The sequence below is a fragment of the Hibiscus syriacus genome, unplaced genomic scaffold, assembly GCF_006381635.1.
Source record: "Hibiscus syriacus cultivar Baekdansim isolate YM2019G1 unplaced genomic scaffold, ASM638163v2 tig00110328_pilon, whole genome shotgun sequence".
In the NCBI taxonomy this organism is placed as follows: domain Eukaryota; kingdom Viridiplantae; phylum Streptophyta; class Magnoliopsida; order Malvales; family Malvaceae; genus Hibiscus; species Hibiscus syriacus.
The window spans coordinates 4,988,648-5,002,522 of NW_024062685.1; the positions used below are offsets into that span (position 1 = coordinate 4,988,648).

Here is a 13,875-nt window from a genome sequence, read left to right on the forward strand (position 1 = left end):
AAGAACTTGGTTTGCAGGTTGAACAAATGTCTGTACGGTCTAAAGCAGGCGTCGAGGTGTTGGTATAAGAGATTTGATTCCTTCATTATGTGCCTTGGATACAACAAACTTAATGCAGACCCTTGTGCTTATTTCTAGAGGTCTGGTGATAACGATTTTGTTATATTGTTGTTGTATGTGGATGACTTATTGGTTGCAAGACCCAACAAAGATCATATTGATGAATTGAAGGCACAACTGGCTAGGGAATTTGAAATGAAGGACTTGGGATCAGCAAACAAGATTCTAAGGATGCAAATTCACCGAGACAGAAGTAATAGGAAGATTTGGCTTTCACAAAAGAATTACTTGAAGAAGATCTTATCACGATTTAACATGCAAGATTGTAAGCCAATTTCTACCCTCTTCCTATTAACTTCAAATTATCCTCCAGTATGAGTCCTAGCAGTGAAGAAGAGAGGATGGAGATGTCTCGAGTACCGTATGCATCAACAGTGGGAAGTTTAATGTTCGCTATGATATGCACAAGACCAGACATTTCACAAGCAGTGGGAGTGGTTAGTCGGTACATGGCGAATCCAGGCAAAGAGCATTGGAATACAGTAAAGAGGTTTTTGAGATACATCAAAGGGACCTCAAATATTGCATTATGTTACGAAAGATCAAATTTACTTATCGATGGGTATGTTGATTCTAACTATGCAGGGGATTTGGATAAAAGCAAATCTACTACATGATATGTGTTCAAAATTATTGGTGGAGCTGTAAGGTGGGTTTCAAAATTGCAGTCAGTTGTGGCTACATCCACAACAGAGGCAGAATATGTAGCAGCTACACAAGCCAATAAAGAAGCAATTTGGTTGAATATGCTATTGGAAAAGCTTGGGCACAATCAAGAGCATGTCTCTCTGTTTTGTGACAGTCAAAGCGCCTTGCATCTAGCAAGGAATCCAACATTTCATTCAAGGACAAAGCACATACAAGTTCAGTACCATTTCATTCGTGAAAATATGGAAGAAGAGACAGTAGATATACAGAAGATCCATACCAAAGACAACATAGCAGATTTCATGACGAAGGCAATCAACACTGATAAATTTACCTGGTGTCGATCCTCTTGTGGCCTGTTAGAAACGTAAGCAACATGAAGGTACAAGGTAGAAAGAATGGTGTGAAGATATGATTGTTCCAATCAAATCTTCAAGTGAGAGATTGTTGAAAAGTCATACATCCAGACGGCTAATATGGACAGCAAATGGGGCGGCTATTTTTTGTCAAAAAGTGGCACCAAATTGTTGAAATAATAAAGGGATAATTACTAAAATTTAATCCCTAAACTTTAGGGTATTTACAAGATTAGTTCTCAAGCTTCTACTATAAATACCATATATCATTTAGCTTCAAAACCATCCCAAAGCATTCTAGCTTTCTTCCAATACTAGAGAGAATTTAGAGAGTTTCTTGAGAGTTATTTTCTCTTTTTTATCAAGAGAGAATTATCATTGTTTTCTCCTTGGTCGATCGAGAGAAGTTGTAATTCCTATTTTCTCATAGTGAAATTCTTCTACCGTTGCCCGTGGTTTTTACCCTATATTATTTAGGGGTTTTCTACGTAAAATTTGTGTCTTCTTTATTTTTATTTTTATTTTCTCAAATTATCAGTTGAGATTTTGCTCTATCCGATAGCCGTCTTCCGCAACAGTTAGAATGGATTGGCTGCCAACTGTAGTTCAACGGACAAATCAAGAGATGGTAAAAATCCAAGACAATCTCAAACCTAAGTCCAAGTGTTTGCGATTTTCTCTCACTGCTTTTCAACAGTTAGTCTATTATTTGTTTTTGATAATTATCAATTTACATATAAATATTCAAATTATAAAAGTTAATACTACATTTTAGAGTCAGTAAAATTTTGGTAGAATTGGTATATACCGTACATTATATATGAGTCGATAAAATTCATATGACGAGGTTAAAAAAGTCATATAATTTAGCAAATCCTTGGAAAGAAGACATAACTGAGGAAGATACGAAGATTACTTGCTTTTGCAAGTTTTGTAGACATCGAAAAAGTGGCCAATAAGGGTGTAGTTTGTGATATTAATAGTATATTAATCTGCCTTTCTTGATACAACCCCATAGCTACTTTTGCCTGTGTATGCCTTACCTTTTGCCATTAATGTTTCTCAGAGGTTGTTGAAGTATTACTTCTAACCAAGACCACCCCTTAGCTACTGATTCAACCCAATCTATATATACACATATCTTGAAAACTGTTGTGACTAGATGGCTATATTGTTTTACTCTGGAAAACTAAAGTGTAAATGTGAGGCCATAGAAACTCATGCATGGTTTCTTTTTCTTGTTTCCAACCTTGAAGCATCCTGGGTTCTGCTGGCAAATTGATGCAACTAACCTCAAATTCTTTTACGTGTATTTTTAATCCCTTTCAATCTCTCCCATTATATTATCTTGTTATCATCTCAAATTATTCAAAAAAAAATATTCTTTCATGATAGTTATAAGTTTAAAACTTTCATCGAAAATATTTTAAATTCTGTAAGAGAAACCGATATGAGGATAAGTGCGATCAATAGAGATTACAACGGTAGTTTTCTTATGTGGTAATCTAATTTAAAGCTAATCTAAGATGATTTTTAACCTAAAATGTTATCATGTTCAACAAAAAAAATTATACAAATTTATAATATTTTTTATTACAACCAAAAAATATAAACATTACATAATATCATTTTCTAATTCTATATTAATAAATTGTATTTTAAAATTTTCTGTTTGTAATATCCAAATGAGGCTTTACAATAACCTTCACGGAAAAGCATTAGACAAGAAGCGTCGATTATCAAATCTCTCTAATCAAATCAAGTATACAAGTTCCATCTCATACGTCTATTTGTCCGTCTCTCAGTCAGGTTTTGATCACAAAAAATGAGGCCCAATGTTGGGTCATTTGAAGGATTGTACAATAAGCTTCTCGTAGCCCATCATCTGTCTTAATGGTCATAAAAAAGAAGCCCAACATCGTATTTGATCATTATGAAGCCTAAACAGAGAGCTACACTACATACAGTAAAATGACATTAACTTGCTTTTGCTGAACTTGCGGCAATAAAGAGGAAGCCTAATGTATGTTCTATGCTTGGTTGTGAGAATCAACAGTCCATAATTCTATTTTCTTGTTTTTGGCTGGTTAGGCCGTAAGGTTCGGCAATCATGAAAGTTAGATGATGAAAAACAGCAAGTGTGCATGCTTTGATAATTATCCACCAAGAAAAGGAAGAAAAAAATCAAAAGCCATTAGTGCTGTTTAAGTAAAATTCCTACCACTAGCTACCATCATAGCCTAGACTTAGCTTTCAATATAAATTAGCACTATCCAGAGGGAACCTTAATCTTGGGTATTCCATTGCCATTATAAATATGCCTCCAACATGTAATGGGGACTGTTGCAAAACAGATTAGTCGCATCAAATCCCACTGTTAAACGTATATGTATAATGTATGGACCTGTTTTGGATTCAAAACTTCATTTTATGGCACCCATTTGACTGATAAGCAAACGTTTTCCAAAAGAGTTTTGTGTGCTTATCATGGGAATTGGCATGATTGGATATGTAATTTAGAAGTGAAAATGTATAATAGGCTTTGTGTAAGATGCTTAGTCTGGTATATGATGGGTAGAACTGTTGGTCTTTTATCATCTCTAATGGAAAAAGATCAATCTACTGGTAATTTAATATGAAACCTAGATAAAGAAAAAGCTAGAGTAGACTGAAACTTTGAGCAGTCGAAGTTTGTCATGGCTTTTATCAACTGTGTGATCTGTCAATTCACATAAAATAACTAATTGACCATATAAAGACTGAATATCATACTGATAAAGACCAGCGACTCTAATAGCAATAGAATCCATTGCTAAAATGTTGTTGAATATGATTTGGTCAACTTCCATAACCATTCACCAAGACTCTTTATACTGGACTTCGTTATCTATAAAGAGCTATTTTTTAAAAAAAGTATTTTATGTTAATGAAGAAGTAAAGATAATTTATAGAAAAATAATTTTACTTTTCTATTGATTAGTAAATTATTTTTCTGTTAACCAAATATAAAAATATATGAAAAGTATTATTCAAAACTCATTTTCAATGAAATAAATAAACCCACATTGGACAAGGTCACTAAAAGCAGGGAGGTCATGCCCCCAAATTTTTTGATATAATAATATTTTAGATTTCTTTTAGTTTTTTTCTTCTTCTTAAACTAAAGTGATTATAAGTGATAATATTTGTTCTAATTAATCTCAAATTGACAATAAACACTTAAGAGTCATTTGGTTCATGGTATGTAACATTACCTCTGGGAATAGGATTACCGAAATATAACATTACCTGACACGTTACTGGAAATGTTACATTACGGTGTTTGGTTGATTTTGTATGAATGTAAGATTACAATGTTTGGTTGAAGGAATAAAATATTATTGGAATGTATATTTTATCAAATAGTCCTTGTGATATATTTCTTTTTAAACAAGTTGAATTTTGAATACTCAAATGAAAACATTTATATAATAATTGAAAATATATTATTTTATTATTTATTATTTTTATATTTTTTATAAAATTTAAATTCATAAAATTCATATAATTTTTTTTACAAAATTTAAAAGATAAATGGGTTTAATAAAAGGGTTTAATTTTATTTTAACCTCTGAACTTCATATAAAATTCTAATTGTGGACTTTTTTACAAATATAAAAATAGTTTAAGGATAAATTTACAATTTACTCTTCATAGAAAATATTTTTTATTTCAACAATTAGGAGAAGGATGTTTTTGAAATAACTCTTTCTTAAGGGTATTTTAATCCAAACCCATGAAGAAAAAGAAATACCTAAGAAATTGGGGGATTAACATTCCTAGTAAAACACCCACTTTTGTGCATTGTTGGGAATTATTCCCTATTGGAAATCTTTACAATCCAAACATAGATATTACATTCAGGAAAAAACTTTTCCCCCCGATAATGTAACATTCTACCATCCAAACAACAGTTTAGATATTATATAATTGTTCGAATCCGAAACTTCTAAATTCTTTTTAATTTAAATATTAGTCAAATAAATATTTTACCCCCTAAATTTTTTATTCAAGTACATATTAGATGCTAGTTCTATTCATGTAAAATAATTTAACACCTCTAATATCTGATCATAAATTTATCTACGATTTAAAGGAACTTATTAAATTTAAATATAGTAACGATATTTGTACCTTTAAAAGATTTATTAATTTATTTCATCTCATGATATTTCTCTTACCTTCAAACTTTTCAAAAAATCATTTTAATCCTTATTTTTTTACATCTTCGTGCCCTTGAAATTTATTTATTTTTGTTAAATTGTACAAACAAAATAAAATAACATATATGCTAAACTAAAATTAATTATTTTATCATTTGACTAATGTTGACATAAAATATTTTATTTACATAAAAATAAAAAAAAACGTTTAAAAATACTAAAAACTATTTAAAATTTACAAAATATTAAAAATTATAAAATATAAAAGGGTAAATTACATGCTTACTTACTGAATTTTACTCTCTCTCATATTTCACTCACCATACTTTCAATTTTTTCAATTTTCTCACTGAACTTTAGACATTGAACATTTTTTTGTCACTCGACCATTTACTCATTAACGGGGTGCTTAAGTGGCTTATTTTAATAATAAAATATGTCATACATTTACTCACTGAACTTTACTCTCTCCTATTTCACTTACTGTACTTTTAACTTTTTCAATTTTAATTTAACATCGTTAGAAATTTAACATTCGAGTGACAAAAAAAGTTCAATGTCTAAAGTTCAGTGAGCAAATTGAAAAACTTGAAAGTACGGTGAGTGAAATAAGAGAGAGAGTAAAGTTCAGTGAGTAAGCGTGTAGTTTACCTAATATATAAATATATTCAAATTATGAAAAATGTATAAAAGTAAAAAAAATATTTGAAATTTTTTTTCAAGTGTTGATATATGTAAAAAAAATAAGGGTTAAAATGATTTTTTTTAAATTGATGGTGAAAAATACGATTATACATATTTATTTTTTTGATTGAGATCTATTGTCTATTTGGTATCATTACATCTTGAGTTAATTAAGTCTAATCATATCTCTCTTATTTAGAGATGGACACAAGATTTTATTTTAAAAGTGAGAATTTAGAAAATTAAATTAAAAATTAAATGGTGTGAAATTATAAAATTTTAAGAGAATTAATATATTAATACAAAATATAAATTTAAAATTTTCAAAAGGTACGACCAGACGGTCTCAATCCTCCTCACCCCATCTCTCCTCTTAATATTTTTTTCTATGCATAAAACTTAAACTTTTAACTTTAATTAATAAATAATTGATCATTCATTTAAGGGAGGGAGAAGAAAGGCTGTGATTATAACTACAGTTGATGACAACATTTTGAATAAGATCCGAATGATGATTGTTTCCTTTTTTTAATTTTGAGAATCAATTTCACTGCTAAATATGCATGTAGAAGCACTTATATTTGGTTCCTCATTCCTTTTCTTTTCCCCTTTCCCCTTTCCCCTTTCCAATTGTTAATGCGTAGAATTCTCCAGTAGTATGCTTTAATAAATATTATTTTTGGATTACGGAATATATGTGAAGCATGCATGAGAAAAAAAGAAAATGTTGGGGGAAAATGAGAAATGGGAGACATCCCCTGATATTATTATTAGACGCAACGCAAGGTCACAGTCATTTCTTAGTCTGTTTTCGTTACCTTTGTCTTTTGCCTCCATTCCATCCCCATCCACTAATTTCTCTTTGCCCTCCCTCTTCCTTCTCCATTACCTTTTTTTCTCACTGGTCAACTTGCTTTTGCACTTTTTCTTTCTCCAATATTAGGGTTCCTCTTTGGCTGCAGCGATAAAATCTGCTGTGGGTTGGTTAGGTTATTTTATCATCAGTTTCCCACTGCCCAAGGCTGGCCTTATCTTGGTAGAAGAGCAGACCAACATCCTCCTCAACACATACACAGCCCATTCATTTAAGGGGAAAAGGTATTTCCCTTTTTCATTCTTCTCAGCATAAACCACAGATCCAAGTTCAGTATATATTTATATTTGTATTATGTCTTGCTGCTGCTTTCTCATCTTCTTCTTCTTCCTCCTTTTGCTTTTCTTTTGTTGGCAAATCAGGCTAAGCTAAGCTAATAGCTAATGGCTAAAAGGCTCTAGTTTTAGGCCTTTGCTTATGTTCAGATATACCTTAAATATACCTATGATGGGTTTAATCTTGTCTTTGTGAATTTTGCACTTCTCAGATATCAGATCCCATCTTCAATCCATTGCTGAAAAGGATCCCATGGCTTTAGAGCTACTCACGCAACTAAATTTGCAGTACTACAAGTTAATTATGGATCATATATTATTATAATATTAAAAGAAAAGACAAACTTAGGAACCAAAATTAATGGTGAAAGGCACAGATCCTTTTGTGGATCATGAATTGAACTTCTTTTTTTCTCTAAACGTACAAGAAATTAGCAAAGGAGGGGAAAAAAGAGACAAGTTAAAGAAGAATGAAGGCAGCTATATCTGCATAAAGTAAACTGGTGATGGTTAATATTCACATAGTTATGTGTAATTGCTTGTGCATGTATGCTTCAAAAGGTTCTCCCTGTTGTTTGTCACTGAGAGCGTCAGAAAGGAGGCCTTAAGATTTTTTTTTTCTTTTAAACTTCGAAAGACTTGGTCTTATTTCCTTTGGAAGTTGGAACCGGTTAGAATTGTTAGAGATACCGAATCATACACAAAATATACGTTCAGGAAAACCCTAGTAACTATAGATCATAGATTCTCAAAGAGTGAACCCCAATCCCCCAAGTTAATTACGAAAAAGAAAAGGAAAGGAAAAACTGAAAATATCATGAAAAATATGCAGATGAATTGTAAATGATTATATAATTTCTCAAAACCTTTTCAAAATCCCGTCGTTAAAGAACTAAAAAAATCTCTGCTGACGACAACCGGTTCTTGTGGATCTGTAGACAGCAGTGAAAATGGCTTCTTCCAGCTCTTACAATTCACCCTGTGCTGCTTGCAAATTGTTGAGGAGGAAATGCATGCCAAGCTGCATCTTTGCACCTTACTTTCCACCGGAGGAGCCCCAAAAATTTGTGAATGTTCACAAGATCTTTGGAGCGAGCAACGTGACCAAGCTCCTCAACGAGCTCCTCCCTCACCAAAGAGAGGACGCGGTGAATTCTCTTGTCTATGAAGCTGAGGCGAGAGTAAGAGATCCGGTTTACGGCTGCGTTGGTGCCATCACTTTCCTGCAGAGACAAGTCCAAAGGCTCCAGAAAGAACTTGATGCAGCTAATGCCGAGTTGATCCGCTACGCCTGCAACGACATCACAACATCCTTGCCTCAAGCGCCAGGGACGACCTCATTTCAACCGCTCACTCCCCGTAACAGGCTAGATGAATTTAACAGAAGGAATATTGACAATGAAGGAGGAGGGTTCTATCAAGTCCCTGCTGCTCTTCCTTATTCTTTTCCTTGGAATGATACCTCTTCGGGTGATCTCAACGATAGAGGAGGAGAAGGCGGCCTGTGAACAACAAATCAAGAAATTTCAGAACGTATAATATGCTCCATTTAGGGTTTCCTACATGGGCATATGATCTTGCTGGGATGAGTGTTTCTTTTACATTTTTCAGTGAAAGTTTGGTCCATGGCTAGCTTCTCTATCTTCTGGACTTCACTTAGTCCGAGCTAGAGATGTCTTGCTTAGCTTTTCTAGTTTTTATTGTTTGCCTGGTGGTGGGTGCAGTAAGACTAGCTTCTGGGTTTTAAAATGTGTCATCGGCATTGTACTTTATATATATTTGTGTTGTGGTAATTTGAACCTAAATAAGGGTGCTAGAAGCCATATATATATTTATATGGCAGCTAAGCCTTTGGTTGCGTCATTTGGGCAGAAGTAGCTGTAGGCATGGGTGCACGTGGAGATGCTCTTCCCCTTCTGTCATTGTTTATGCTTAAAGAATAAGTGAAATGAAATAGTTGCACTTGCAGTGCTAAGGTCCAAGTTTAAAGAGGATTCTCTAAGCCTATGGCATAGTCCTCCTTTACGTTATTTATCATTTGCCTTTCTACTTTGTTCTTGAGGACCACCGGGTTTACTTTCTTCCCCAAATTTTATTCATTAATTCATCATAGCCACTCTCTAATTCCCAGCATTGAACCCCAAGTTGCACCGAGTAATTTAACCACTATTCTTCTCTTGTGCATAGGTTTACATGCTTTTAACAGATGACATATATAGCGTATAAATTTATGTACAGAAAGTGAACCAATATATTTAGAACATGCTGTATGTAAATTGTTATATATATATATATATATATATATTCGCCGGCTGACCTTCCAGCAATAGCGTGTTCCTTTCTTAATATTAAAATGTTGTACTAATAAAAAAAACCTATACCTACGTATAAAACACAATAGAGTAGTTGGTGTGTCATAACTTGTTTTTTTTTTCTTTTTGATTAATCTTATTAAAACCTCATTAAACATTAACTAGGCTGTACTAAAAAAGAAAGAAGGGAAAGACACTAAAATGGACATAGGAAGCGAAAATTTTAAATTATAATATATTTTACTTTTTTTTTATAATTTATTTTCGTTCTTAAAATTTTATAATTCGTATCATTAACCTAAACTATCAGCATGGGAAATAACCGGAAAACAACGCTTAGACGCAAGCCTCGTCAAAACCCCCAACCTACAATTCTTTCGTAATTGGTGAGAGTCGAGAACCAGTAGCTATAGCTCCACACCTCCCATTTCCATGGTAACAGGCGTTTCAAACAGTGAGTCACAGTCACAGTCCTCATTGGATCCCATATGTAAAAGCATTTGTTTACTTGCTGTTGCATGGAAGGGTTTCAGCCATCTCGCTATTGAGTAGGAACTAGGATTCCCCCCCCCCCCCAACACACACACACGTTTCCTACACTAGTAATGTTTAAACTCATAGACAAAGCATCTACATTTCCTATATTTTTGTATATTTTCAATATGAATCGAAGTTCTCTAAAGCCCACAGGGAAGAAAAGCAGAAACGTAGGAAGCTTAGGGTTTTTACATTACAATACATGCACCCTAAATTTCTAGGTTTTTGCCAGGTCAGCACAGGCAGTGGAAAGCATATGTCGTTATCAAAATTAGCTAAGCTATGGTCTTAAAAAGGGAAAGGTCCCGATCTCCACTTCTTTCTCCAAATAGTCGTTTTCAACGTTAGACGGTATTAATTCAGGTTTAAAAGAGTCTTGACTTTGGAAATTTTTGCTTAATTTCTTCGACTGTCTAATTCATTTCATTCACGGCCACACGCTTGCATTCATTAAAAACACGACGATCCATCATCACCATCATCATCATCTTCTTCTCTGCTACTCCCACTTTTTGTCAGCGTCTGTTGTAATAATGTACCTCTGCCCACAGGCCACAGCTGAATGCTCAATATCTCTCTTCTTAAAACACATATTTTATCACTACTATAATGCGTCTGTATATCTACGGACACCAGTAGATGTTAAGATACTATAGTAATCCAGAAAAAGTTAAGAGTGTCCTCTCGTGTTTTTTTTTTTTTTGCTTCTCTATGATTCACTCATACATGGGGCTGACAGTTACGGTGAGAGTCACGTTTTTTGCCCTCCAATTCCACTACTTTTAGTCTTTTGGCCTCATTTCCAGCATTACCATAACACAATATTGTGATTTACGAAGTAACAGTGAGTAATAATAAGATGATCAATTAAAGCAACGAGTGCGATAGTTGGAGTACTGCTGGGATTAAGGCTTATTATCTGCGGCTGCTCTGCCTCTTTGCTGAATGAAAAAGGAGTACTGAATCGAGAATCCATAAAAAAAATTTACCCCATCAATCTCTCTGCAAAACGTGAAAAAGAAGCAAAGAGCCGATGAAAAATGACAGTGGATTTAAATAAATAAAAGTGGGAAAGGACAGGGTGTGCGGGTCCAATTCATTAAACGAACACAGCATCCACACAAGGAACTCTTACAGATGTTCTTTCCCGACAGGGAGGGCCTCATCATTTGTATCTTTTAGGTTGGATGTTCTTGATGTTACAATACACTGATCTCAGTATTTGTTGGGATCTGGGAATCTCCTTCCCTTCCGGCATTTGCCTATCCAGATTTTTTATTTATCCACCACACTCAAACATGATCCATTCCGTAATTTAGCTCTTCAATCACTTGCCGCATTTGTCATGGACAAATTCTAAATTGTTCCGGAATACTTTAATGACATTGTAAAAAAAATGAATTAAAGTAGTTTTTATACAATTTTTTATTTATAAAGTTTCTGCCAGTAATGACAGAATGAACCGATCAAATATTATATATAGTATGTGTGAATGATGAGATATGCACCAGAAACAAAATTATTGATCACTAGCCAGAAAAATGTATTTTTCAATTTTTCTTAAATTAAAAAAGAATTGTTCAATTTAAATACAAAATATTTATCTTTTATATTTATTTATTTATTTTTGGCTAAAAATTGAGTTTTTTTAATTGAAAAGAGGTTTCAAGATAATGATTTAAGTATTCATAATTTTATAATAAGAAGGTTGTAATATATTTTAGTATTATTGGTGTGTCGCTCGTCTTTTTTTTTTGGTTGATTATCGACAACGCCAACTTTAATGTTAGTTGCCGACCATTGGTTTCTTTATCTTCTTTTTCTTTTTTATAGCGTATCTTTATTTTCTTTTATTTTTTATTTTTAATAAGGCTGCATGTGTTGCACGTTTTCATCTACCTTTATGGTACATTTTCTAATTTTTTGGCATGTTTTTCAGTTCTTTGGTCATTTTTTATTTATCTTTTTTTCTAAGGGTTGATTTGGAATTGTCACGACTGATCAATATGATTGTTTATCTGATATCTTGTGATCTTCTCTACTTTGAATCCTCTTATTGGATTTGAATACTCGATTTGTGTTTGTGGATAGCTTTTCACATTGCTCGAGTCTGATTTGTTATTTGCATGTGGTCTTTCAATAGTTTGATCTCCTTTTGTGATTTGTTTATCGATCAAATCTGTTTGTATTTGTCTTTGTTTCAGTTTCTTGGTTAGATTTAATCTTTCCTTGTATGGTCCTTATGTGATCTTAAGTTACTAGTTTTGTTTCAATAATTAAAGGAAATTTTCCTACTTATGTGTTTTATTTATGATAGTGATTGTAAATATTTATTGTAATTTGAGATATTTCATATTTTGAATAAAATTAATTGCTTCTATCAGGAAAAATAAGTTTCTAATATATCTCTTGAAACAAATAAAAAATTGATATTTAAAGTAGGGGTGTGCAAAAAGATCCGATCCGGTTATCTTATTCGAAAATTTTAATATCTGATCCTTTTTTTATTTTTAGATAATTCAGATCGGATACAATCAGATAAAATCCACTTTCGGATTATCCGAAAATCTGGAAAAAAAAAATTGAGCCTTTAAATTTTAGATATATTTAGCCCAATAAATGAGTAACTCACTAACCCATTAAAGCTCTAACTCAATAAAAATAAGATTATTTAATTTTTTATTTTGTGTAGTAATTAAATATATATATATATATATATATATATATATATATATAGTAGAAGTGTCGAATATATAACATTAAATAACAAAATTTTAAAATTATTTTTTTTCAAATTAAATTTTATATTCGGATACCAATCACTGTTCTATGTATTAGAAATTTTCGGATCGAATCAGATCCGATATCCGATTTTGCACACCCTAATTTAAAGTGCACCGAGGACATATTTTATTTTAAAACTTATTAATGAAATAACATCTTTTATTTAAATAAAGTAATATCATTTGATCTATTAACAATATATTGTTATCCCATATTTATTTCTTAGTCTAGAATTAGCAATTTTTTACTATAAAAAACTGTTTTAACGTATATTTATAAGGGTCAAAATTTTAAATTAGTCCATAGAATATGAGTAAGTTGTAAATTAGTCCTTACATCCCAATTTATTGTACTTTTCACGTTTTAAGTTGTAGATTTGGTTTATGTTTTTCAATTTTATCATTTTAAATCTTGTAATTTAGTCATATTATGTTTATAACGTCATAATAAAAAATAAAATTAAAACAAATAATTAAAATTAATCAAATTAAAATATAATAACCAAATTAATAAATTATATATAATACATACACTAATGGTAGAATTTGAATATATATATATATATGTCTATTATTCACATCACCGATAATTCTAGGACAGCATTTAAAAGGACTACACAGTACACACAATCTTCCAACAAATCCATTTGGAATAAATCATCAAGAATAAAGATAATTTTCGGCGGCCGTTTGTAACTCGTAAGAGATCACTTTCTGAATTGTTTTTCTTTGAGTTTATAATCAATTCATCAACGCAATTAATTAAAAGTAATATGCTTCGTTAATTATTTCACAATCTATTAGACTATGGATCGCTTCCAATTTCCAAGAGAGCCTAAAATCATTATCAGTTGTCCATGATAAATTAATCATAATATTTACGCAAAAATGCACATCATTTCTCTTAATATATAATAAGATAAAATTTTATCAAAATCTTTTTTAGTTGTTATTAATAGTATATACACTCTGTAAACACAACTGCGTAAACTTAAGATATATAAAGATAATAACACTCGTTCTAATCATTGAGATTACTTATATATATATATATATATAAGATACTTATACAATGTAAAAATCT

The 13,875-nt window shown here is 31.8% G+C and overlaps 1 protein-coding gene across 1 annotated transcript; it reads left to right on the forward strand.

Annotated features, from left to right (window-relative positions):
- Window positions 1–6,872: 6,872 nt before the first annotated feature.
- Window positions 6,873–9,115, forward strand: LOC120118688 (protein LATERAL ORGAN BOUNDARIES-like). Its single transcript, XM_039138698.1, has 2 exons — window positions 6,873–7,108; window positions 8,098–9,115. Exon 2 carries the CDS (start codon window positions 8,110–8,112, stop codon window positions 8,665–8,667), a length of 558 nt encoding a protein of 185 aa, XP_038994629.1. The 5' UTR covers window positions 6,873–7,108; window positions 8,098–8,109; the 3' UTR covers window positions 8,668–9,115.
- Window positions 9,116–13,875: the final 4,760 nt, after the last annotated feature.